The 27,999-nt window shown below is 45.5% G+C and overlaps 1 protein-coding gene across 4 annotated transcripts in view; it reads right to left on the bottom strand.

The window, feature by feature from the left end:
* The window catches only part of svild (supervillin d), a 33,092-nt gene extending 5,529 nt beyond the window's left edge, over positions 1–27,563 (bottom strand). Inside the window, exons 1-14 of one of the 4 annotated variants that reach the window (XM_086016746.1) lie at positions 27,190–27,563; positions 18,369–18,866; positions 15,843–15,877; positions 12,885–12,937; positions 11,103–11,188; positions 8,812–8,890; positions 7,397–7,881; positions 6,729–6,864; positions 2,019–2,166; positions 1,732–1,815; positions 1,549–1,635; positions 1,268–1,445; positions 1,018–1,190; positions 64–219 (exon numbers count right to left, since the gene is read on the bottom strand). In XM_086016746.1, the coding sequence (XP_085872872.1) occupies positions 64–219; positions 1,018–1,190; positions 1,268–1,445; positions 1,549–1,635; positions 1,732–1,815; positions 2,019–2,166; positions 6,729–6,864; positions 7,397–7,881; positions 8,812–8,890; positions 11,103–11,188; positions 12,885–12,937; positions 15,843–15,877; positions 18,369–18,745 (2,077 nt within the window). In that variant the 5' untranslated portion in view covers positions 18,746–18,866; positions 27,190–27,563. Of the gene's footprint in view, positions 1–63; positions 220–1,017; positions 1,191–1,267; positions 1,446–1,548; positions 1,636–1,731; positions 1,816–2,018; positions 2,167–6,728; positions 6,865–7,396; positions 7,882–8,811; positions 8,891–11,102; positions 11,189–12,884; positions 12,938–15,842; positions 15,878–18,368; positions 18,867–27,189 lie in introns of those variants that run through there. The other 3 variants (XM_086016747.1, XM_086016748.1, XM_086016749.1) reach the window with 3 other exon arrangements.
* Positions 27,564–27,999: the final 436 nt, after the last annotated feature.

Below are 27,999 nucleotides of genomic sequence, written 5' to 3'. Positions count from 1 at the left end.
ACTTGCCAAATTGCCCGGCTCACATAAGCGTGCCACAAAGGTTGATCCGAACAAGTCGCTGACCTTTGATGCGAATGAGCATGAGCTTGTTGAAGGGCAGCGCGCTGTTGTTGGTGACCACGTCGGTCGACTTGACGCTGCGCAGGTTGACCTTGCGGAAGTTCTCCTTGCTGGCCAGGCCCGCCAAGGCCACGTCGGCCATGTTGGAGTGTTTGGCCACTAGCGAGAAAGCGGGGATAGCGCATGATCAACAATACACTGATACGCTTAAAGTGGAGGTTGACCCGAAAATTTTCCATGCGCCCCCACTAGTCCAAACACGGAATTCTGATTAATATTTCATTTGTGGAATTTGAGTTAAAACAGCAAAGTCTACCCGTTTTTAGTGACTTGCTGTCGACTGAAAATGACATCACAGTTGCCCAGGTAACGAGCAATCACGGCTCACCGGTTATCTGAAGCTGAGCCATGACTGGTTGTTACCTGAGCAACTGCGATGTCGTTTTCAATGACAAAATGGCCGCCCCCTGAATTGGACAAAAACCTTTGGATTTTACTGCTCAACTCAAATTCCACAAACGCTATATTAATCAGAATGCCGTGTTTAGACTAGTGAAGGCGCATTAACATAAAGTAAAAATGTTGGCTTGACTTCCGCTTTAACTAACTACCACTTCCAAAAGCTGCCTGAGAGTACAATTAAACTGTGTATCCACACGTCGCCATTTGCAGAACAGTTTTGTCACTTCAGTTTTTCAACTGAAGCTATTCACTCATTCACTGAAATGAATTCACTGAATTCAAAGTTTTTTTTTAATGTCTTTTCACAGTCCAGCCATTCAATCCCAGGAATTTATTTCTATTTTTTTTCAATTTTTTTTCAAACGTTAGGGTAAAAGAGGGTCTGAAAACGTCTAGCAGAGAATGAGTTCAATTAAGACGAGATCATCTGATCATCATCGGATGTAAAACGTGTCCGCTTGTGATCTGCACGTGCTGCCCCGGCCAATCTCTTACTGCGCTCCACTTGGATCCTCTTGGTCTCCACTTTGGCGATGTTGAGCCTCTGTTCCGTGTACACCTGCCGGATGTCGTTGCGCGCGGCCAGCGCTCGCAGGGGGTTCCTGGAGCCTTGGTTCCTCCTGTTTGGCCGCACGGCACGCTTATGCTCGGCCACGGCTGACGTGAGCCTGAGGAGGAACGGCATTCGTCAAGTCTCGCTTTTGCCGTTATTGTTCGCTTCGCGCCACGTTTGAGTTGGGCCCACTTGGGCGTGTCGGCCTGGATCTGGCTCAGGTCCTCCTCGGTCACCACGACGTCCTGGAGGGCCGAGGGCGAGATGGATCGGTAGAAGTTGCCGAAGGTCTCGTCATCGTCCAGGGTCATCACTTCCTTCTCGGCCTCGGCCGTCACTTCGATGGTGGACGTCTTGCTCTTGCTCACGCCTGAGGGTGGAAAATGGAATGTCTGGCATGTGGATCGGGTTACTTGAATTTGCATGTTGCAAATCCTAATTGTGAAGGAAAAAAAAAAACAGGAAGAGTGTACCTTTACTGTGAAGTTTGTCCAGGAAGGACTCAAGTTTGTCGAGCCTTTTGTCTCCTTCCACCTTGACATCTGTTCTGCTGGAAATTTCTTTGAAGCAGAGCAATCCAATATTGTCAATATCCTGACACGGCAGCATTTGCGCGTAAAAATGGCGGTGTAATAAGAAGCGGGCGTGTTTACTACCTTCAAGAGGCTTCACAGGCGTGGCGTTGGACTTTTTCATGGGGGTAAGTCGGGACTCACCCTTTCCTGCGTCGGACACTAAACCTGGTGAAACATGAAATGTGTATATATAGTGCTTTGGCGCCATCCGGAGATCAAAGAACTAAGTCCAAGTGAAGGGGAGGCGCTTCATTGAGCCAAGCCGTAGCCTTGTCTAATCGGAAACAGTGCTCTGCTGCCATCTTGTGGCATCTTTGGGCAACGAGGATTTTGCGGCCATTTCACGCCGCAACTTCGGCAAGCGTTACCTTTCTTGGCCATGCGGCCGGCGACGGTGAACTGAACGGAGTCGTTGGCCGCTCCTTTGCCTTTGCTCTTCCACTGCTCCTCTTTGTCCTTGAGGATCTTCATCCGATCGGCCAGCGACATCTTGGGCGACGCGTCCACGCTGGACTTCTGCTCCGATGGTATTGGGGAAGGAAAACAAAAAGGACGGACTCAGACGACCATCTTTGTAGTGGTGACGCAGCTATAGATGAAGACGGAGGTCAAGACTCCTCAGTTAGCTGCAGTAACAGCTGAGTAAATAAACGCAACCCATCGCCACTATAGGATAAAATTCAGCATGTAATAATTGCTTTCACCACCAACAACATGCTTTTGAGTCAAACATGAGCACTCAACCACTTAGCCAATGCTAGCAGGCTAATTAAGTAACAACCCCTTGGACTTGGGAATGATTCCCGCGTGGTGTAATTGTATCCTGGACAGATTCTAAATGTCTTCCAAAAACAACTCGTCCGGTTTAAAACCGTGAGAAGTGTTGCGAAACGCTGCAATCCCCAGCGGGCCGTTCATCACCCAATACTTAAAGTGATTCATTTCTGCTGCCATTTTTTGTACCCTAATTCCTCTATTTAGAAAACAAATTAACAGTCATTTATCACCCCCCCCCATTGCCAATGGACCCCAGGAGCCATGTTTTGCTAACCAATGATAGAGTTCTTCACCTCTGAAGCCTTTTATCGCACTTCATGTCTTTTTACGGCCTAATACTTCTTCATCATTTGCAAGGAAGGTAACAACCGGGAGTGACCTTTTCGCTCTAACAGATCGCACATAGTTGCAAAAGTTCACACGTGCCAAATGTGAACATGCGAGTTACTATATTTGGAAATTAACACTTCATACATTACAGCACGGCCGCACGCTTGTGTTGCTGTATGGAAGTAACTGACAGTAATGAAAGTTTGCTGGCGTCCGACTTGTAAACCATCTTTAGTGTGAAGGCCAGACGGGCCAAGTTAAACATCTACAGATGTCTGCAGTTTTTAAAAGGGAATGGAAAAAAAAAAAAAAAAAGAAGATGTGGAGCTCCAGCAGTGAGCGGCAGCCAAGATGATGTCAATGTGGCATCAGATTAGGGCATGTTCCGCCCCTGAAAAATTAGCCCATTTTGTCAATCTGACATTAAGTGGATGTTACAATACAAGCATGTCTGTGTTACTTACTTAAAGAGGTTGTCAGACTGAAATCCATCCTCGTGCACTTGCAATTGCTTGATTAAATTATTTGTGAGGTGGAAAAAAAATGTTGTCAGGCCGATATTAACCTTATTTTAAGGCATTGGGTACTCCTGGAGGCTGCCGATACCTGCCCGCCGATACTTAAGGCAAAAAAACCCAAAAAAAGTGACATTGAGTCCTCCTCTGCAGTAGTTGGCGCTATACTGCCTGACAGTCTGTCAGATAGTCTTACACATCGGCGAATCATCACCAGAGTCGGAGAGAAAGTCACAATCGTTTGAAATTTTCTAAATTATAAGCACTAAATGTTGATGGTCAGTATTGGTGAGGACTCAAAAAGTAAATTCGTGAACTAGAATCAGTCAAAAAAAGTGGTATCAAACATCCATGCCTAAAAGCTGAATTGCAGTCATTTAAAAAAAAAAAAATACCAATGCGCTTGCAAAAGTTTGAGTTTTTTTTCTTTGTGCATCATATTACATTGGCTTGATTTTTTTTTTTTATTAATTTAATTTCAAATGCACTACACTACATAACATTTAAGTACAATTCAGTTGTATTTAACTTTTAAGCACTGTACATTTGCAGTCTTCATTTTATGACTAACTGTGAATGGGGGAGGCTCTTTGCAGCTACAAGGTCAAAAGTTTAATCTTGGCTGAGGTCAGCAAGTCACAAAATATATTTTCCTCCTGCTGTGAATGAGCCTCCTGATCCCCCCTCGCTAATTTCGGACAACATGCCATGAACGGAGCTTGGGTTCGCCCCATTGTTCCACACGGGCCAGCAAATAAACCAGCTTGAGCAACATGGCGAAAACCATCCTAGTGTGTTCTGAATTTACGCAAAAATGCTGCTTTGACTCAAACACGATTGCCAGCAAAAAAAAAAAAAAGGTAAAAGTGGAAACAGATTTTTGGGACCGGCGCCAAACCTGTTGCGTTGGCGGCTCAAAGAAATACATTTAGTCAGAACGACACACACGCAGTTACCGCAACACTTGACCTTCACCTCAAAGTGAAGTGAGTCGTTTTTTCAACGAGCAAGCACTTTCGGCATTGGAAAGCACATTTGAGAAATCTTGGCTTTCATAATCCACCAAAATGTGCTTTTCTTTAAAAAAAATTTTTGTGTGACGCTAGTTGTTGCTTCACCTAAACATTTCACAACCAAAACCTCAACAAGTTGCTCGAGGCTTCTCGGCGCGTTACACTCGCACGCTGTCAGCCACATGGACCTTAATGCTTCTCGCACACTTGTAGAGTGGCAAAGCTTCTATCTGGAGCCAATCAAAGGGGGGAGGAAATACGACTTCATCTTAACAGGACCCCAGAGAGCGGAGAAGGAGGAGACGAAAAGGCATCGCTCTCCCACAGGAAACCATTTTTTTTTTTCCTCGGCTCTTTAAATGGCGACCTAGCTGCCTCCTCAGCGTTGAAGAATTCATTCGCGGATGTAATTGATTTAATAATTGACAATCGTGGCCCGGATGGTGACGCTTGGAAGGGCCGAGTCATTTTTCTAAGGTGATACTTTGGGTTCCGAAAATTTGGTCGGCGCTACTTTTGGGGGCGCGCGAAGCACTCACCTCAAGACAGTGGGAAAGGTTGACAGGCAGGAGTCAGAGAAAAGGGGTTGAGTCTACAACATGTGGGGGGGGGGGGGCAAAGAGGGAGGAAAGGTGGCAAGGGGGGAGAAAGGTGGGGGATGAACAGAGGAAAACATTAGAATGGAACAAGTGCATGACCAAGGACGAGAGGAAATCAAGGGGAAATGGATGTGCGTTTACAGTGTCAGTTTTTTTTTTTTTTACTTTTAAACCGTCAATGTCCACGTCAGGAAACCTTTTTTTTTTCTGTTCCCAGCCTCGTACACTCAAGGCAAAACATTAAAGCATGTGACACAGTATCCAAGAAGCAATGCACAGGGGAGCCCTGCAGCAGAGCATCGCCCTTACGGGGATCGTAATCTCCGAGCGGGGGGGGGGGGCCGAAGGTGCACACTGCGTAGACGATGTTTTGACAGGCCGGCCGGTCACTGAGTCATAGCCAGACTCCAAAACCAAGAGACCTGAAAGGAATTTGACGTACTACACATGTTTCATATCCTCCTTTGAATTCATTTCCATAAAAAAACAAAACCCCAAGGAAATGATCTGCTCGTGCAAAGTCAAACTCCAAAGTTGTTTAACGAAACGGCAGCGACTAACCCGTACGCATTATATAGGATTTATCGCGACGAATCCAGAGCTATAAACGAAAATTCTTGAGCGTTTTGCAGCACCGCAGCGGCGGCGCGGAGGTAACAGGAAACATCTGGAGCTGCTTGGGGATGGCCATGATGTGGACACCAAGCATGTTACATTTCCCCGCTCGCCCACATATCAACCAAAGAGCAACAAACGTCCACGCTATATGACCCGCAGGCGAACCGATGAGCTTTTCTTCAAACTCAAAACAATAAATATATTTATTGAGGGGGCAGTTGCGTTATGCTCACGTATGGCTGACTCCAAAGGGAAATAGGCCACGCCATTTCATTTTTCATACGAGTTGATTTTCTGTTATATTTATAGTTTAGAATACAGTGCCATTTTCCTTTATTAAAAACAACAATTTTTTTTTTTTTGTTGGACTGGAACGGATTAACAGCATATCCATTCAATTCAATGGGGAACGTTAATTTGATGAAATTAATTAGAGCGAGAATGATTTGAGCGCAGTCACAGAGCAAAATAAACTCACAGGTGAAAGCTCCAGTGTAATAAGAAAATAAAAGGGACACGATTCTTCTGCTGCTGCACCTTTAAAAATCACACTTCTTAAAAAGTGAAATGTTTGTGCACAAATTAAGGGTGCAGTGCAGTCTTTTTCCACCACTACAGCAGGAAGCTAAACTTGGACAAGCGGTGATTATGCCGCGCTATGCTTTTTTTCTGTTTTCAGCACGAAGCACTTGTTTGTACGGAAACCGGCACGACTGTGAGGAAGGGCATGTCAAAACGTGCGTGCGCTTCCACCTCCGCAAACGCGCTCGCCGCTCAAGCAAATCGGACGACCTCCGGCTGTTTGTTTTTGGACAGAACGCTTCGCCGCTGAGGTGAGAGGAAAGTCGAGGGCGAAAACAGCAGGAGAAGCAAAGGTGACTCGCAGGTGTGTGGCCACGGTGTCGGCTTTTATTTGGCTAGCTCAAACCCGGATCTTTGGCATCATACGCCCAAACGGGCTACAATCTCTCACCCTCCCGGAAGCAGCTCGAGAACAAAGCCGATTCAGCGAGGGGGAAACGACGAGTCCACAGCCAAGTCCGTACTTTTCCACACAAAGGTAGCGGAATCCGCTCGTTGGCAAAGGCCCAAAAAGCTGACACAGCAAAGGCCTTCGACGCGTACTTTTTCGGCCCAGTTTTTAAGCTGTTTACCTGATAACGAAACCTAAGATCACAGCTCATGTAATATTTACCCAAGGATAAGAAAAAAAAAAAAAAAAGCACCTTTTTCTTCCAGGCGTTCTCAGCATCGTGGAGCTGGTTGAAGCGATCGGCTAGCGATGTCTGAATGACTCCCGACGGTTTGGGCTTCTTTGTCCATTCCCTCTTCTCGCTGTCACCGCTGCTGAACTCTGCAAGTCTGAAAAGGGAAGACGTGTAAATGACCTGTGTCAAATTATAATTACCATGAACGTTATTTTTTTATACATTTATAATAATTATGCGCCATATGATGATAAAACACTTTTCCTTCCCATTATCTGCTTCCATTTGGGCTCACGTTACCAAATACGGTTCCTTGCCGTCATATGAAGCTGAGACTATCTGGGTCAAGGGAGAACATTTTGCAAGGACCCCTTTCATAAAAACGCCAACTAAACGTAACTGCCAGGTGTAAATGCCATACAAACATTTTGACCTAAATATTGATGACCTGAGGACTCAAACATATTGAACTTAAAAAACACAATGCTAGCTAAAATGCTGCATGACACTTTCTTTCCAGTAAACAAGACTTCTACTTCAAGGTAGATTGCTTGAATGCGTCACGTTTTTCTAAGCTGGCACTCTTGTCACTGATCGCAGACTTGGTTTAGAGTATCTTTCGGCTTGCCCTGCCTTAGCTGGCGCGAGGTGTAACTGCCGTTTCATTACGGGTAACATTGCAAGACCTCTGCTTGATGGAGGAGCCCTGGCTTCCGTCCAAGCTGTCCATCTCCTCGGTGTCCTCCGACACCGTGGAGGTCACGTCCGGGCTCTCGTCCGGCGACGGGCTGCGCATCTCCTCTAAACTGCAGCTGCTGCCACTGCTGCGCTCGCTGCGACGGCTCTGGACGCTCAAGTCGCCCGCGTCTGTGACGTCGTCCAGAAACGAGTCTTCGTCCCTGTCGTTTTCCTCCTCCTCCTCCTCCTCCTCCTCCTCTTCATCCTCCTCCTCCTCCTCGTCTTCGTTGACATCTTCCTCCAGGTCCAGCTGATTGTGATCCTCCGCATCTTCGCTCCCGGGGTGAGTCAGCGTGACGCTGCCCTGACGGAGCGGCGCGCACTCGTGCGCCGAGCCCTCGCTTTGGTCGGACTCCACGCTGGTGGAGCGGCTCTTCTTCAGGATTCCCTTGATGCCTCTTGGCCCGGAGTCCTGGCGCTGCAGCGAGGGTGTCTGCGGAAAAGAAGACACTTTTTACAACCACACGTTCGAGGAATAATAAACAAGAGCGGCAACAATGTGGTCTCTCTCTCTCTCTCTCTCTCTCTCTGCTTCAGTGACTCACTGCTGTTATCAAGAGTTTCTGGGTTAGTGGGTTACATCAGCGAGGTGCCGGGATGGGATGGAAGGGGGAGGGGGGTGTTTTGACACAAAAAAAAAATGTGAATGTGAGAAAATGCCTGCAGCCTGACAGTAACCACTGCTAGATCGCAGATTTTTAAACTTAAGCTAACTTTTTCATCAATGCTAATTTCTGCTAGCCTGGCTATGACGTTTCACATTATGACATAGCACTGAGCTAAGAAATGCTACACGCACCTCAAATGCGCATCAACGCATGCTGCGTCAAGTCGACAGAAACACGTTGCGGAGACTCCGTTCATTCTGCTCGTGCAGATTCAACGCAGCATTCGGATGCATTTTATAGATAGTAACAAGTACGTGCTTTGAAAAACATGTTTTCAATATGCAACAGATTAAATGCCCAGAGCGCAGCTGGAACCGCAGCAGGTGTCCTACTGGAGGTCAAAGGTCACGAGTGAGCGCTGATTTAAGAGATGCCGGAAAGGGCCGATGCGGCTCGGCCGGGTGGTCTTGTTTTGCGAAAAACATCGTGCGGTGAGCAAGCTCCAGGTTAGAACGTGAGAGTTATGTTTGCTATAAGATGAAGTATGCGATGATGCTCCGTTTGAAGAATGCGCGCCTCCTTGAAATTACATATCCGCGCAGTAAATGACACTGTATACATCAATCAAGTCCGCCAATTAAAAACAGAACCCGCTGAGGTCCTGGTGATGAGAACCACGTGACACTTAATTGGCCTCGTGTGCAAATTTTACGAGCTCCACGGTAAGGTTGAAAAGAAAATGCTGGAAAACCGACCCTCATTTCTTCTGGCGCGTCACGCTGCTCCTTCAGCGAAGGTTCTTCGACAGCGTCTCTCTGTTCCATTTCTTTGCTGCTGAGAGAAACAACAGACTTAGAGTTAGCTCTTGTGTGAGCAATTTTCATGGAAACTTTGCCGCCTATACATGACGGCACATAGGAAAACTCGGCAAAGCGGGTTGAGGGCTGGCTCGGGGGAGCTTAAGCCCCCTTTCCGCTATCACAGCATCTGTTATCTGTTATTAAGGTTTCCTCCAGGCTTATAGAAATTCTCCATCTTCACTCCTCCAATGAATCGTTCGATGCGCTGCGTGAACAGTAATGGGCACTCATCAATGTCAGCGCAGGACCGGTATGACTGTAAACAGTCCTAATGAGGACGAGAACGCCAGAGCAAATCATGGCATGTGGCCCAGCTCATAGACGTCCCGTGTTTTGGAATTCCTCAAGTCATAAAAAGAGAAATTCATTGTGAAACCATGAGAAATTGGCGGAAATATGGCAGTTAAACGAGCGGGACAATGCAACACTGCCCCGATCTGACCAAAGAGGCGCAGCGTGAGATGTCGAAACGTTTTGCTCGTATGGCTTCGTCAAAGAGTTACAAAGTGTGGCAGGTTAGCAAATGTGCCGCATTTAAATGACTCGCCTTCTAACAGGTGTGAATTACTTTTGTGATAAGCGAACGAGACGCTCAAACAGTAGTGAACGTTTTCTTTTAAACGCAGTGCCGAGGTACCAGATCCCACTCGCTATCGGACTCCAAATCAAGTGACTCAACTTGGGTGCAAAAAAATTGTAATCACACGTCTCTGATAATGACCCTTAAACCACAGATGTATCTGGTACAAAATGAACAACCCAAACCAAATTAAGTAAATATCAATTACATGCACAAATGCATTTCACCAAGCAGGTGTTAACTTTTGCTTACTTTTCCCTATTGCAGGAATTTGTAATTGTGTTTAGGGGGGGGGGGGGGGCTTCACTGTAGCGACCAGTGGAACAAAGATCTTGTTCAAACTGAACAAAAAAAAAAAAAAAAAAAGAAAAATGATGCCTTTAACCTTCCCGTGGAAACAAACACAGCAAAGGTCACAGGACTCAAAGCTGCAGCTATGCCAGCCATGCCGATCGGGATCACCATGGCGCTTGTGTAAAGATCAAAACGAAAGTGTGGAATGAGAAGAAGCTCGACCGGTCGGTCTGGTTACTTCCGCGAAAGATAGCGTTCCCTTTGGCAACGATGTGCAAAAGCAGAAAGGTTGATTTCCATGAATATCGGCGGAGCGGGAGGTGCCGTTGACCGTAGCTCTTCATGCATTTGCCTTTAGACAGGCCGACAGCAAGTCACATTTTCCAGCCGTACTGACCACGACAATGAGCCAAAAACAAAGGTTGATAAAAAAATGTAACAGTTTGTGGGCCACTGGGCTTGGCGGAGGTCCAGGCGCTCTGATTATTCGCTCTAGACGGAGGCGTTTGATGGCCTGTAATGACCTTTGTTATCTGTTTACCCAGACGAGTCGGTGTGCCGTTTAGCTTCAAAGTGAGCTGCTTCATTCTGAATGAATGACACAGAGAAAACTGGGCTGAAAGAAAAAAAAAAAAAAAGAACATTTAAATTACTTAAATCAAATCAAAATGATCTGTCAATAGAACAGGAACATTTGACTTGGGGGGGAAAAAAATAATCTTAAAACCAAGTAAACAAAGCTAGCGTAAAAAAAAAAAAATAATAATAATCTAACTAAACGTAGACAAAAGCTTATCACGTTTACGGCATCTTTGGTCTTTCGTTCGTATGCTAAAACGGTGTTGGATGAGAACGGCCGTTAGCGTCGCTAGCTTCGGCCGTTCCGATCATCGCTGCGAAAATTTGCGCCAGCACGATCACGAGACTGTGGCGAGCGAGTTGTATTTTCCATTATTTGTTTTGATTTGTTTCTTTGTCAGTCCTTCAAAATACATGACTTCTTTACGAGGAAAAAAAAGGTTAGGGATTGCTATACTGCGTTGAAATATCAACAATGTCATTGACTTTTATCACATTGTAGTCGCCAACAAAAAACCTTTGGTCAATCAACCAAAGCCCACAACTCTGTTAAGCAAGTGAAATGCACTTACACAAAAACTGAATAGTACTTTTTTTTTTAAACAAAAATAATGCAGGGTGATGCCCATATTTTTTTTTAAATTTCTCAATCTATTAAGCACACAAATGAGTAAACGGTTATCAAGAACCCATGCAAACTAATCCACAAGCTCAACAGACTACGTTATCTTACCGGCTAGGAGTTTCCACTTCATTCCCGTCGTCGACTGGCTGCCGCTTCACTCTGCCGCCACGACCGGCGCCTCCATCCTGCTGATCCTTCGGGACGAAAGAAAAGGAGGAGAAAAGCTTGTCGTCAACGCTATGAATTGTGTGTGGAGTCTTGGTGAAGAACGTGAATGAGCGAGGCCCCGCCCCTTCCCTTGAGCCAGGCAGCGGGTCGCCCCATTGATCAGAGTTCAAAGCGCGGAGTAGAAAAGTGATTTATGAAGTACCTCCCTTGGTACACGTCGTAAAACTAATACAAGGGGAGATAAGCCATGCAAGTGCAGTATTTTCCGCACTGACGAAAATATAGCACGTTTTTTTTTTTGTTTTTTTTTTCCCTTCATTTTCTATTTTTATTTCCATTTACGGTTGACTATTTGCTCCCAAGGGACGCTTGGATGGGACGTATGAACGTCAGAGACGAATTGTAAACAGCAGACTAAGGTCATGGAGTGATCTGGCGCAGAGGCGTGGACCTCCAGATGTTTCAAACTAAGTCATTAGGAAATCTAAATTCAAAATGTCATCAGTCTGCATAGACACTTCATGGCCGCCCGTCTGCTGTTCAGAGTAGACGGCGGCCATGAAGTGCATTTGTCACCTGCTGTCGGAGACACTGACTCACCCGGCTGTCGACGGAGACTTTGCGGTCGACGAGTGACAAGAAGGCAGATTGCGTTTTTTTTTTTTTTTTTTCTGTCGTTTCTGATGACTTGCAGGTGAGGGATCAGAAGAGCAGAGATATCGGTCGCAATGAACGATGGGAGAGTCTTACGAGACTTTTTTTTTTTTTTTTTTACTGCCATCTGGCTTCACTTGGCCAAGCTTGGCACTGCTCCCGGTCGGTGAAGGGCAAGCGAGAACAGCTATTTACATCCAACATCACTTCGGAAACATAAGCAGCCTGGGAAAAAAAAAACCAAATCTCCAAAACGGATTTTTATTTTATTTTATGTTTTAATGAGCACCCTTTTGCGCAGGGTTTCGCCCTCAAAAGTCCAGTGAGTGCCGCAGAAGTGAATTTTTTCCCATCTCGGCGCCCTGACCTCCGCAAACTGCGTTTTGTGTGTCATGACTTTGGCCAAGTGTGCAACCAGGTGCAGAACAGCTTCGAATTGCGTGATTTAGTCTAAATGGAGCAATCTCAGGTTGCGGTGGAAAAGACCGTCAGGAAATCAGCTTGGCAATTGCAAATAATTAATCACAAACTGTTGAAAGTAACTCACTGTCGCTGTTTTCGCGCCATGTTCTGAAGTTTGATTTAGTGTGAATGGCCTTGGCAGTCTTCTGAGCTTTTTGGGGTTAATGAAGGGGCTCTTGATGAATTAAATATGTTTTTGGAACATATGACCCCCCAAAAAAAAAAAAAAAAAAGCCAAATTGACATGCACAGTATATTGTAGATACAAACTAATGATAAATAATGGGACAAAAACGATTTTGTGACGTCCAACAAATATGAAACACCAAGCCATTTATCCTGGTGTTTCTTTAATCATAAAAGAATTTAAAGCATTTGAATTCAACAATTGGAAGAAAAAAAATAATAATTCAACCGGTGACCTATTTGGGCCTACTTTTTGTCAAACCTTGATCAAAACAGTTAATACAAATCAAATGAACCCAACTTAACCTGATTTAATTAGCACTTAAAAAAAACAACAACTGCGGCTGAAACAAACCGCTGCACATAAAACAAAAACAATTTCATATTATTGTGTTCATAAAACCAATAAAAATACACTACCTGGAGAGACATCTTGGCAGTATAACTCCGTTTGTCCCAAGTCTCGTGTTCAACTGAAAGACACAACAGCAAAACGGCATTTGTTGTTTTGAAGGCAGGTTTTTCGAGTCGCACGTCTTCAGGCAAGGTAGGCAGACTCCGGGTCCAAGATGGACATTTGGCACCCGCGCAGTAAGGCACTGGGGAGCCGCTCGGGCCAAACATGGTCAAGCCAGCACAGGCGTTTTGTAAATACAGAATGCTACTGCCAAAAACCGCCTCAATGCTTAATGAGGAGGGATGCTTACAAGGTATTAAATGGACCCCGGGGCTGAATGACGCAAGGCAGCTGCGTGCATGCACACTCTCCAAATGTTGCATCCATTCGACTCTTTTTTTTTGGGGGGGGGGGGGGGGGCTAGATTGCTTACGCCGCTCAGCAGGTATACTGTACAATTGAGTATATTGTTGCTATCTTAGAGGAGCAGTCTCTCTCTGCTGCGTCGTCACTGGCCGAGACGCTAATCTGAGTGACAAGCGAGCGCCGGAATGTCTGCTTCTGCTTCAGAGGAGACGCTGACACTGCTCGTTGTCACAAGTAGGGCAACTCTCTCTCGGCGCACTGACGAAAGACAATGCCTCGGCACTTTTGAAACGGGGAGCAAAAAAAAAAAAAAAAAGTATGGCATGCTAGCTTATGTATGCTAGCAGATGACGCGCACTGATTTTATGGTCTGAATTTGAAGGTGTCCAAAGGCTTTGACAAAACGTTTATTATATTTAATCTACTACAAAGATTATCACAAAAGAAAGAAAGACATTTTGCTGTAGAGGTGATGATGTAATGTACATACACATGCATGCGCACGCACACTACTAAATACTACTACTATTATTACTAAATAGTGTGCAAATAGTGTGCAAAAAAGTTGATAGTAAAGTTTGTCAAATGTAAAATTGTTACACTGGTGATTCATTTTTTTCATCTTTTTGCCTCGGGAAGGAGTTCAGTTTAGCCCGTGTTGTTTGTGGCAGTTATGGTGAGTCTTCAATGTGTAGATGTACAATTTCAATTTCTTTTTTTTGGGCAAAATGAAGTCATCTGTAAGTCATCAACTTTTAAGTGTAACATAAGATGAGTTTGAAATGACATAGGCCATAGCTTGTGGGAATATTTCTGGTTTCAACTCTTAATAAAGGCAATTATAAAACATTTATGGGGCGGGCATCAATTACTCCTGGCAAGGCTCATGCATAGCAAGAGATTACGACTTTGGTTATAGAGGAAGAAGAAAAATTTTTTCAAATGAAAAAAAAAAAAAAAAATCCATATAAGAATAATATTGTATTGTGTGTTGGGGGCCGCGCATTTTCTTAGGTCAGCACCTTAAATGTTGTTCTTTCACTGCAAATTGTGTTTTATTGGTCGACAACCGTGGCCTCTTTCCAAACAAAGCGTTTGACTAAATGAGCCCGAGTGAAAGGAATAACAAAAAAAAAGAAAAAAGAAGTCAAATTCCACTTGACGTCGCGGTCCAACAGTTTTAAATGATGCTTTCAATCATTCCTGCCGTCCCGGTGCGGATTGAGATTTAGTGGAAATGACGGAACACAAAGCATTGCAGAGTGCCGATTCCACTTCGACTTCTCTCTTTCGCTTCTGATGTCAGCTCGAATCTTTACAACGGCATCACTGGGCCAAGAAGACGACTTCACTGTTTCCTGCCTTGGCCGTCAATCGAGTCGCCACTGCTCGAGCTAGTTCCACTTACCGCGGCGTCGTGGATAGCTGAACAATTCGTCATACTGTAGCGATACATTCCTGACTCAGTTTGAATGCAGCGTGTCGTTTGACTACATTCCCTCGATGAACCACGTGGAAACGAAAAGCCTTCACGAATTTGAATCGTGCAACGTAAAGAAACAAAGACACTGGGGCAGCAGGTTACTGGTTAACTTACCCATTTCCATGACTTAAGCAAATAAGACCAGTTGCACAACTCTGCCACACGCGCTCAATCTCGGGCAATGAAATAAATCATGTTTGGTCGTTAACCATCTGTCACGCTCGCTCGTTTGCTGGATTTACACATGCACGCATAATCACAAGCAAGACACATCACACACACACACACATACAGGAAGCCCAACTCAAGACACCTCCGCTCCACATTTTTGCGCTGAAAAACTCACCTGCTCAGTTCAAAGCCATCTCTAATATATAAATATTGCTTTGGTGCCATTTTGTGGCATTGAAACAACAAGCTACGTTCAAATGGACGCATTTATTCGGTTAAAAGCCTGATCGGAAATAAAACTGCTTCATGTACACAGCCCGTTCGGAATATTCTGACCCGATCAAGAAATGAAAACACTTATTCCCAAATTTCGGAACAAACCGCCTTTACCGCGCACGCCTGTGACGTCAGTCTAAAGTGTAATGCATGAACACCTAAGTCCTAATCGGATCCAAATTTTTTTTTTGTCCATGAAAACATTGCTTCCGATCATAATTTTAATACGAACTCTGATTGGATTAAAGAAATTTTGAGCATGTAAACGTAGCCTATGTTGAAACGAAGGCAGGAGCTTCATTTAGTCAGGTCATAGCTACCAATTTGTGGCAAATAAATCCAAGAACAAGCCTTTTTTTTTAATGGATGTCAATTGTTATGACTGAATGAAAAAAAAATGAGGGAAAAAAAAAAAATTAAAAAAAATTAGCAATTTATGTGAAAACTGCTCCGCTCTCGTTACAAGCCCCCAATCTGGTTTACAAATTTGGCTGGCTGAGACAGACTCGCTGTATATCAGCATATGATCTAACATTGGAGCCAACCAGTGTCAAGACAACTTTTTGGAAAAGCAAACGACCGCATGAACGTATGGAGCACGTCTGACCGAGCCAAGTCTTGCTGTTCAATGGGGAGAACGCAAATGAGCTGGGCTTTAAAAGTGAAAGTGGAGCGTTCTTCTTACCCTTTGACTCGTTGATGTCATCAGCGGCCAGATGCCTAGGAGAGAGAGAGAAAGAAGACACATGAGCTCACTCCAACATACTGAAGTGATGACAGATATTCGGCAGCAATCGCAACTTCCAAACTGCACACACAAAAAAAAAAAAAAAAAGAAAAAAAAAGCAGGGCATCCTACAAAATGAGCGTTGTACGAGTGAAGCGAGCCTTCGCCTTTAAGTAACGGGCGTTAAATGGATGCAGACGACAGCTGCCTGTGGGGTAGCAGCAGTGATGTAACAGGAGGAGGGGAGGGGCGCGCTTTGAATACAATCAAGCATCGTGGCGGGGCTGGTGGTGGCGGAGGTGGGCAGCTGGGCGGGGTCAAAGGTTGCCAAGGAAAGACAAGTCAGGGGTTGGCGTGCGGACAAAAGGCAGAGAGAATCGGACCTTCTAAAAATAATCTTTGTGGAGTCACCCCTTTTGGTTACATTATGTATAAAAAAAAAGAAAAAAAAAAAGCTTTGCTGTGAGGTAATTACAGCATGTTATCATGACCTAGGATTTCAGCACAAGATTGGACGCGGCCACTGGCCACATGCCGACCCCCCCCCAAAAAAAAGTACCAAGTGAGAACAGCTAAATGTGCAATATATTCACGCTAAGTGAGTCATCCATCAAACACTTTTACTTAACTGCCTCCCTCTTGTCCCATTTCATATTATGTCACGGAGGGTGTAAAGTGATGCGAGGACGCGGGCCAACACTTGATGAAATAAGTGCACGCGAGGATTAGAATGAGGACTTTGGAGGGAAGCGCTTCTCTCCTGTCCTTCACTTATGTCGGGGCCAAACGACAACGCGTTTGTGTTGTCACAATACAAAAAAAAAAAAAATCATCACTTAGACACTCGATAAAAAAAAGCGAAAACACTAGTATAATTTTAGACTTTCCACATGTGCATTTTATTTTACCTTTACTAAAAATGTGGCATCACAATTGAGACGGTGAGAGGTGTGTGCGGCTCCCAATAGGTCAGAACAATCAATATGTGCAAAGAGAATGCTATCATAGTTGCAAATATGAGGAGCATTCATTTTACGCCGTTTCTTTTTTTAAATTTTTTACTTTTCATACTCTTAGTGTTTCATTTACATACATACACATTTATTTCATTTTTTTTTTTTTTTTAAGAAATCGAGGACCCTATAGCTCAAAAATTTGACGTGATCGAGAACAACTAAGCTCAGTTTTGGATTCCGCAGCCAAAATTAGTCTTGAGGTCTTTTGTCACTTAGCGGCCACTATTCAAAAATTTACATATTCCAGAGTACAGTGCAAATGTCCCGCAACACATATGACCAATTTTAGACACAAGAATGAGTCTGCCATTGACTGCGAGTGTGTTGTCCTGTTTGGGTCTGATAAAACCCGTTAACTGACAGCTGAAATGATCACTGGGGTAACTGCGCTCTTGTTTGCTCTGTGCTATTTCTGTAGCGCAGGCCTGCAAACATCTCACCATACAAGGGCCAGTAATTACGTGCTGTCATCACAATGAACACGCCAGTCAACCGGGATGGGAATTGTTACACACAATCCAGGCGATCGAGTCGCAAGTCAGGAAAATCCTACCGGTTCACGACTATCTACTGGAGCTGCTTCGTGTCGGGGCGCATCTTTCCCAGATTAACGCAATAACCGGCCCGCGGCTCATCAATCACGCTTCCCCTAATATCTCGCTTGATTAACCGCCAGGCATGTAAACTTGGCAGGATCGTGACACCACTACACCCGCGAGCCCCAAACAATTTCTCAACACTTCTGCCTCTCTCACGTCTTCCCCGCTGGCTGTTTTTTTTTTTTTTTGCCGTGAACAGACAAGTCGGGCTATGCGTGCGTTGCAGGATCCCTCAGAGTGGATTGCAGCTCAAACAACCGCGGGGGCCGTGACTGAACACGTTTCGCTCCTTCCAGCCACCGATGAAAAACACTGAGAAACTGTTTCAACGCGGGACTCCTCAAGTCCAACGAAACAAGATTCTTGCGTGTCCATACAGGAAAACACGCCATGGCAAAAATAAATAACGCTCCCTGCACATGGCCACTTTGGGAAATGGTAGCAGATGTGTTTACATGGTTGTCAAGGCTTAATATCGCCCTCACCTTAACAGTTCCATTAAGTCGCATTTTGCTGGAAGCAAGGAAGCGTTCCCACTTGATTTGGACGCAGTTCGGCACATTAGCCATTGAGCAATCATTTTAAATAACAAACCGCTTTTGGCAGATGTGCGCTTGAAACGCTTGCACCATTGCCAATTGGTGTATATTGGCCTTTTATCCCCGGCGGTATTTCACAGTAACTGCAAATGACTGCTATTATCGGGAACATTTGTTTCAGCTCGTATCGTAAAGGGACTTTTGGGAAATGTCATACAAACAAGTCTTGAAATGTTGGTTTTCTCAGCTTTTTGGTCACAAACTGCTGTTTTCGATCAAAGCGACGCCCACGTTCTGCGGCTGATTACCAAAACAACGGAAGCAACTCACCTTATATCGGATGACGTCTTGCTGGACGGCGGAATCTCCGTTTCAGAAGTCGTCGTACGGGTTCCCCGTTTCAGGTAAGCGCTTTTCTCCACCCCGTAATCTGCTCTGATGTCAGTGTCGATATCGACTTTACTCTTCGGGCCTCTCCTGGTGTACGTTTGCTCCGACCCGTTATCCTCGCATTTTTCCTTCTCCTTGGCTGCCGTTTCTGACGAATCCGCAATTTTCCTGTCCCGACCGCGGACATACTTGGAGGTGCATTCGTCAGAGGTGCCGTAGCGCTCGGCCAGCTCCCGCCTCCGCTCGGCTTTGTAGCGGGCGATCCGTTCGGCTTTGGTCTCTGGGGCGGAGCTCTGCAAGGTGTCGACGGCATCCATTTGGCACTCGGATGATGATGATGATGAAGATCAGGCGGCGGATGCAAAAAAGGAGATCGCCAATTCACTCAGATGCGTCGAGCAAATAAGTCCGAGGCCACGTCTCACTCCATCCAAAAGACTGCAAAAAAGGAAGACATCAATGGAACATGACTGTCTGAGTGGGTTCGAATGCCTCTCAAAGACTCAAGTTAAACTCGATCGAAAATGACAAGGCGTTCAGAGTGTGACCTGGCCACAGTTTGCTCAGCTGTGGCGCTCCAGGCCCAACCCTTTGAGTCAGATCGCAGCCCCCTGTGAGAATGATGTCAGACAGCTCTGCGTGGAGACTTGACATCAATTCCGTCAAACGTTGCAGCCGATTGGAAAAAGGAAAAAAAAAAAAAAAATATATATATATATATATATATATATATATATATATATATATATATATATATATATATATATTTACGTCCCGCCTCATTAATCGCCTCTTGACCATTATCCAAACCTCATGACCGCTCTGTATTAACTGCAACCTGCCAATTTCCCACTCAATTGGGCGAAATGAGCGTGGCTGCGCCCCCGTGTGCGTTCGCATATCTTGTCCACGTCGCGGCGACCGACAACCGTGAAGCCTGGCTGTGAAAATAATCGTCGCGTTTTGACGTTTTGCGGAATATTCAATAACGTTTTGACAACTGACAACTCCACCGGGATAATAAAAAAAAAAATGCGGCTGGGCCAATTTGAATGCCGTGATGAGCTCATTTTTTGTTCCACTGAAGATTTGAAAGGCAGAAAACCACAGGGGGAAACTTTTCCACAGACGCTTGTCGTCCTAGCACAAGTCAGCCGGAGATGCTTTGGGACGTCGTGAGGTAAGACGCAAATAAGATGTGTTTACGGTGTACGGTTGATGCGAAAGACGTGCAGTTTCCCAGAGTACCGTAACGAGATTGGCCGAATGAACGGGGGGGGGGGGGGGGGGGGTCAGCGCGCTCATAAAGTGGAATCAATTAGCATAGCCCAAGAACATCTTCTGTTATGACACAAGTCGAGCTTGAAGAAATCTCACAGGGCCTCGCGCTGACTCATGACCACCTGCTGTGCAGTGAAAACAAGCCAGAATCAGGTTTCGTTCTCTCCTCGGAGTAATAAGGCTCTGAAATATTACAGTGTTCACCCTGACCTCTTGTAATCCTCCCCCACTTGACAAAACACAGCAAGGATAAAGCGGAGCTTCTTTCACACGGACTTCCTGCAAAAATGGAATAACTGAAGTGGAAGAGTCGAGTTGGGACGCGCCAGCCTGAGAGAAGATTCGGAATTATATGCGCAAGGCAGTCGGAGCTAGCATCTAATGTGTCGTTACCCACATTTTCCACTTTTTCTTTTTAAACATTTTGGGCTACAGCTAGCGTGTATTTGCAGAACCGGGTATTGTACCGATTATCCCGTGTCGAGCATAAGTCAACTTTATGGTCCCGGTTTCACCACCAAACATGGTTTCCAAAGTGAGGTCATCGGCCATTGCAGGACGACAAAACAAATCTCAAATAAAGCAGACTGACTTTGCTCGGTTTTTGGAACACCTTCCTCACATGTCACCCCTATCCTTGCAAATTGCCTTAAGAAGGCAAAAGGATCTCCAGGCTGAATGTTGATTTCAGGGGTAGGCACGATCTTACATAAGTCACCTAGATTACTTCCTAAAAAAGGAGTGCAAAACGGCCCACTAAGGCTTGAGCAAAGACGACCGGCACGTCGGGGCCACTTTGTCTGGAAGGTGGCGCTGTTATTCTAAGCAACAGGCATTAAACGTGAGTCATCCGCTTGACAAAATTCAAAAATAGGACTGATGTGGCGTCAGTTGCTCTACTTTGGGTCTCACAATCTCATCCACTTTGGTAGGTATGCCGCTATACCAGTTTTACCAGCAAATTCAGACGGGCCGCTTTATTTCTGCTCCTCGAGGGCATACAAACAAAAGGGATCCTCTGTTGCTAGTCACGGGGGCTGCTCTTTTAACCCCCTGTTGCGCACGGGGGCTTGTTCCTGGCTAAGGGAGGAAGATCTGTTTCAACAAAAGGCAAGTGTGACGCTTCCTGACTGCCCCATTTCATCTCATCGGGAAATGTCGTACTCATCAAGTCGGAAAAATTTGCAGAGGCCTCTTACGTGAGGCCGTTGATAAGGAAATGAGAAATGTTTGCATGGGGTCAACAGACGTCCGTCCACTTGGAGGTTCAAGTGCTAAACGATTCGAGCTTTTGGGCCGAGGAACGGGAGGTTAGAAAAGGATCACGAGAAACCAGGCGGCGGCGCAACAAGACGCGACAGGTTGGAAAGAATTCAAGATGAGACGATAAGATGCCGGTCGACGGCGGTGCCGTTCGATTGCTTCAGCTCCGGTGCCGACGCCGCTCAGATCGCAGGAAAGACCGTGGACCAATCAGGTTGTGGCAACTTTTGATCCAATGAGAAAAGTGTTATTATTGGGCGTACTTGGCAAAGCGTTTAGGGCGTTGTAATTGCGCTTAAAACAGCCCAGACAGCCGACCTGAAGCACATTTGTCCACATCTTTTTTTCTTCCTCCACAATGCACACGTCCGCACAGGAGGACAGAAGGAATGCTGGTGACGCCCAAGCCATAAACTGCGGTTTCTTATGAGAAAAAAGGCATGAGGAAAAAAAAAAAAAAAGCCATATACCAGGTGTTTTTCCTCTAATGAGCAACACTCAAAGAGTTCTGCAGACTTGTTGCTGAGCGTCGGATTTGCAACAAAAGCAGCGAAAATCCATCCCATCTACTACGCTCAGCGTATTCGCATGGGCAAGGACACACCCACGCAAAGACGTGTGCGCTAAACAACAACATTTCTTCTGAGTCAGTAGTTCCGACGAAAGCCTCAGGGCATCCAAAAGGATGTTCCGGCAAACTACGCAGAGACTTTGGGACGCGCGGACGCAGTTGGATGCAGTCGGCTCCCGACGCATTCTTCCCGGAGGGGAACCCGCAGAGAACGGAAACTTCCTTTCGCTGAGAAAACCGAAAGGCAGTGCACAGAAAGGGAGCGATGGTGGTGTGTTTGACTTCTCGAGTGCAATCTGAATAAGTGATAAATGACTGAATGAAGAGTACTTGGGCAATGAGGAAAAACATCCTCCAGCCACCCTAATCGACCAATCGAATGTATCGGCAAACAACAGGGGGAGGGGGCGGGGGGTGGGGGTCGACCCGTGTCACGCTTTGGAAGCCACCCTCAAACAACAATCAGCCTCACGCTGAGCGGCCAATGTGCTTCGCGTTAAAAAGCAATCACCGAGCACTTAGAGCGGTTTAAGCGACCGACCGGCTAGCTTTTAATCACAACCGCGGGGGCGGGAACACTTCACGCCCTTGAAATGCGTCCGCGTCAATAGAATGCTTGTGCAAATCCCCCCCCCCCCCCCCCCAATCACATGACTCACCTCTCCCCTGGCGAGGAGTAAGAGGAAAGGCAGAGGGGAAGGCGTTGCAGTGACAGAGGAAGGAAGGAAGAAAGTACTCGCGGCGGAGGGAGGATACACAAAAAAAGGGAAGGAGGATGAAAGGGTGTGTGTACTTGAAGGAGGTGGAAAGTAGTCCGAAGAGAACGGGACTTTGTGGGGGGGGGGGCGCGACGGCTTTGTGCAGGGCCGCGTGTCTCCGGGTGGGCTACGCAGGCCTCGCGTGGTGTCGGAGGGGCGGCGAGAGGACAAGATCTGCTGCCTGAGAGGACAGGAAGAGGAAGAAGGGGGGGGGGGGGGGGGGGTAAACCGAGGCCTAAGACTAATCCATCAGTCCGTACTCATACCCAGACGCAAACTCCCTCAAATCCGTTTTACCAGAACTCCCGCCGACTGAAGGCAGTCAGCCGGAAGCCGGCTGACATAACGAGGCCCCGGTTACTCATGCCTGCGCTCTGCTTTGTCTCCGTAACGGACACTGTCAAAACCGCCACTGGCCTGCTTTTTTTTCTGGTTGCCGCTTTCGAGCGCCTCGTTGCGGGCCATGAGTGCGTGCACATCACAGAGAGAAAACAACCGAGCGAGGAATTTCTGTCCAATGTGACTTCCAGGCTGTGGATTAAAGCTTTGCGCTAGTGTGGCCGCTTTAGAGTGCCTCGTTGTCGACTCGGAAGGATATATTTTCAAGCTCAAACATGTAGCTAGCTACCCTATGTGTACGCATAGGAAAAATTAAACAAAGTAGTGTCCATGTTTCCAGGTTGTAGCGGTGGTATTTGATTGACAGTTGCACGGGCGTGGTCTCATCTCCCACAAAGCATTTGAGAGCCGAGAGAATGACTTGATTTTCCAGGATTTTGAAGCCTCACTTGACACTTATCTGTAGACAAAATAGGGTTGTTCAAAAACGTAAAAGTCCTTTATTATTTTAAAGGGAATTAAAAATGAATATGCTGCAATGTAATTTGCATTCTAACAATGTAACGTATCACAACAACCGAGGGGGGGGGCACCAGCTGTTATTTTCTTTCCTGGTGGGGGAGTGGCAGTGTTTATATGAGGTGTGGCTTTAATTTCTTTTTTTTTCAAGTGGATGACAATCGAGGCAAAACATTTTCGGGACAAAATACAGTCATTCAAAGTCAATCGCGCTGCGAGGATTTGCACAGAGGAGCGCGCGTGTGTTTTTTGCTCTATTTTTACACAGACTAGCTTCTTTGTCCTTGGTTTCCGGCCCTCTGTTTGCTGAATTGAAAGGAGCCATTAAATGTGTCGTATGTGAACGCGCGCGCACACACACACACACACACACTCAGGGACCGACACACAAGTGGAGAGCCACGAAAAAGCCTGAGGAAAGGCACGCCGTGGCTCTAAAATGAGGCCGAACACATGGAAAATGGTGCGCGAGTGGGAAGGGTGGGGTGGATGGGGCTTTATCTCACCGGGGGATCGCATCACATGTGCACGCGCACAATATGCTTCAGTGGACTTTTCATGACACGCACGCTTCTTACTGGACAGATGCATGTGGCCGCAGTTCACATCGGCCGCCCACTCGTTGCTACCAAACACCGCTTTGCTCCAGCAGCCCTTCAAATAAATTCAATCGAGCCGTGGCGGAAACTGTACGAAGACATCGGCCGGTACGAACAGAAAAATACGCTTAAGAGGCTTTGCCTAAACTGGTCCCCCTCGGTGTTTGCCTTTATGATTTATTTCTTCAACCCACTCGGCCTCCACGAGTTGACGAGGATTGACTTCGGATTTCACGAGCGATGAAATGCTTTTTCTTGGAGGAGGTCGGGAGAGGTGCTCTCATCTCGGGGATCCCGCTTGGGGCGTTTCCCAGCTCAGCTGTCTGGCGTCCATCTGGCTGGATGCGGTGCTACCGAGTCGGGGATGGAGAGGCGGGGGTGGGGCCTTTACGGCTTAGAGATGCCAGTATTAAGAGTAGTGGTATTAATCACTTCATGCCAGACTAACTCAATGATTCCAAGAGGCCTTTAAACACACACGGCGCATTTGGACGGCAAACGTAAATCTTTCGGCGTGATTATTTCGCGCGCCCTTTACGGCAACATCCGCGACGCACGTGAAAGCAGTAAAACGACGGCGCGGACACGCTTGGCCTATAAACTCGCTGCCTTTGAACTTCGGATTTGAAAACAGTCACGTCTTAAGTTGGAAGGCTTTGCGTAAATGTATGGAAATGATTACAAGCGATAATAATATTTGTCTCCGACAAGCTTTTTGCTGCAAATAAAATTTTAAGAGGGCTGTGAGGCAATGACCAAATTCAGCTCGAGTCTGTGATGAAAATGGAAGCGGTCCGCTCTTCACAGCTAGCTCAACTTTATAAACAGTGGAGGTCACTGACTGGCACTCTTTTTTTTTTTTTTGTTCTTTTTACCCGAGTCTCCTCATTGCTAACATTGTCACGTCCCCCCTCGTCATTGTCTAAATATTTATGCTTCTTGGCTGTGCAGCCGGCGATTCCCAACCAGACGTTTGCAGAATGTTAATTAATGGTTAAGGAACACTGACAGGTGTAGATGAAGCGTTAAGTGCTCGACACTTGACTCTTACAGACCAAGAACGAGCATGTATCATTTCAGACCTAGCTTAAACACATACAAACCGCTTCCAAGGAGACCAATTTGGGTGATAATCGTGACCTTTTATTTTCTGGCAGGTCCAGACAAACAGGTTTGTCCAATATTGACTAGCCTCACACACTACTCGCAGAGAGTTGTGGGTATTTGGCTTTCTGGGGAAAAGGCACTAGAACAGCGGTCACCAACCTTTTGGAAACTGAAAGCTACTTTTTGGGTCCCGATTAAAGCTACCCGTTGGATACGGGCACTGCTCAAATAAGTACATTTAATGATTGGTTATCATTAACGACAGTCTATGTGAAGATACTGATCATGCTAATGATTTCTCACATCGTCATCAGCGATGGCACAAGCTGCGGAAAGGCTATAACTAGGTCAAAAATATCAACATGCAACACGGACCATGGGCTTACTCATGTGGTCCTTGGGCCCTACTTGGACAGCTGCCGATACCAGCCACCGATACTTAAGAAGAAAAAAAAAAAAAATAATAAAATAAGTAATTCAACACCAACTAAGTCATCCTCAATAAAAGTTGGCGCTACACCGTGTCACTTTGACACACGGGCGACTCATCCGCGCCTAAAACTTCACCTTCATCTACCAAAGGCCTTTATTGGAGTAGTAGGAATTGAGCCGAAAGACACAATGCCAACTTCAAAACAAGACAGGTTGCAACAGAAGGAGCCCTCATCAATAACATGTGTCTACACTGCCTACAGGGGCAACGCAACACCAGCCCCAGCCTGACACGAGATATTCAAATGGGTGATAACACTTACCGCCGTGACAACGCTCACCTCTGCTCAGCAACAATGTCTCTTTGTTTGGGTCTTCATATAGGCCAAAGAAAAAGGTACTCATGGTACAAGATAGTATGCCAGTCAAACAGAGGTCCGGGCCACTCCCAGCTTGCCTGCTTTCGATCAATGCTGGTCTACACGCGACTGAGCTTTGGGCGTCAACTATCTGCTAACAATCACATAAAAACAAGACCACAACACAAACAAAAATGGGACTTTTTGGGAATGGGAACCCAAAATGCAAAAGGCCGTCGGACGTCATCTGGTTGCCTTACAGTGGGGAAACCGAATGAAATCTTCATTGGAATTAGGCCACGACCGATTAGTTGGCCGATATTAGCTCTTTTTAAATTGGCTGGATTCTGCAGATTCTTTTTTTTTTTTGCACATTACATACCCCCTCCCCACAAAAATGTATTTCAAAACAGTCAAATATTCTACCTGTAATTCATGTATTGATAGTTGTTAGCATTAAAGGACCACAAAATAAGTTATTTTATTCCGTTTTTTTTTAATTAAACGGCCGGTTATGCGTGTGTCAGAAATGTATTCTACCGAAAATCGTTAATGCCCATAAAAAACATCCCACAACATATCAGCTAAGGGCTGGGGTTGCCAAAGATTCACATATGACATATCATGCATAATCATTCTGCGCAGAGGATAAATAATGTATGCCTGCGAGATTAGCGTTGCTGCACTGTTTGTGTGCAAATATCTGTTGCGTAAAGGGTTATACTGCCGCAACATCTGCGTTTCTTTTGCTAGTCCGTCTTTGACGTTTTGCACAGCGTGTTAGCAATGAGCTAACGGCTAAGTGTTTGGTTTTAAACTCGCAATGTGTAGTTCTCTTTGTTTAAAAGCATCTTTTTTGAAGACAAGTCAGGCAACTTACAAGTTAAGGTAGCACTCGAAAAGCACGCCCCCAAAAAATTCAAATCTGGAGCCAAGCCTCACTATATAATTAAGCAGAATGTCATCCCCGTCAACGGTAATATGAATGCATACGATGACAGTCCTTGCCGACTGTTTTTTAGACAAACATGGTTTGGATTTTTAACTGCCGCGTTGCCAAATGACTTCTGCAAAACTCTTCCTCACACATACTAGTATTTGTTTTTACAGGTGTTTTTCCCCGCTCCCCCTCCACAGGACAGCATTCTCACAGTGTTTAGAGAGGGATTACCCAGGGACTGTGCAAAGAGATACAAACACCACTCAGCAACATCTTTCTCAACAGGGTGGCCTTGCAAAGATCCATTAAGGGTGGGGGGGAAAAAAAGCCAAACAAACATCACTCTCTGCAAGAAATTAAGTGAAGCGTATTACACGGGGCATTACGGTATAAGGCATGTTATTGTGCGAACTACCGTAACGCGCAGCGAATGTTGATTAAGGAAGGAAACTAACGCAACTGGTTGAGTCAATGTTATCACGGCGTTTCGACACAAAGCTTCCACCTTGAGACAAAAAAATTACTCTAAAATATGTAGATACACGCTCATTACCCATTCTTGTGAAGACACAACAAATGATAAAGTAACATACCTGCAATGAAGGTCGCTGCGTGTGTTTGTGGGAGCTGTCAAACAAAACACATCCGCTGGGACATTATTCGGAAGACCTGTGCAAAATTTAACTTTAAAAGCAAACTTAAAAAAAAGAAAAAAAAGAAAAAGAAAATTAAAAATGCGAACGTTGACCAGAGAGCTGCTGTTTGAACGGCGGTCAGTTTGGCCACAACGCGAGTGACTGATGGCAACAATACAAATGAGCAGAACGCTTTCTAAAAAAAGAGATACAAAAGAAACACTTGAGCCCCCGGTGATGTGTCCCCCGCCAGAGGGGAGGTGCGACTTTGTTGCCCGGTGGGATGCTGACGTCGAAGACAGAAAGAAGTCAGCGACAGCCAGCGAGAAGTGGCCGACAGTCTGTCGGCAGTTTTGCAGTCATCTCCAACTTAAATCGCCTTCTCGCTTCTGATTGGCTCACGCCGCTGGGCCCGTGTTGCGTTCAGGAACATCAGGTAAAGTTCATATATACCTGATGTTCATATATATATGTACATATACATATATACATATAAACATATACATATATATGTAAATATATACATATAAACATATACATATATATGTACATATATACATATAAACATATATACACATATATACATATATATACATATACACACATACATACATATACACATATACATATACACATATACATATATATATACATATACACATATACCATACACCTTAAAGATTTTATTTCATTTTTTACTATAAGCCCTTTTTAAGAAGCTACACAAGTCTTAAAACCTCACGGTACTTGGTAGAAACGTAATATTTC

This window comes from Filicampus tigris, chromosome 19 (genome assembly GCF_054856515.1).
Source record: "Filicampus tigris isolate MCC_2025a chromosome 19, RoL_Ftig_1.0, whole genome shotgun sequence".
In the NCBI taxonomy this organism is placed as follows: domain Eukaryota; kingdom Metazoa; phylum Chordata; class Actinopteri; order Syngnathiformes; family Syngnathidae; genus Filicampus; species Filicampus tigris.
The sequence above is the reverse complement of the archived record's forward strand: the minus strand, read 5'-3'. Positions and strand labels throughout refer to the sequence as shown.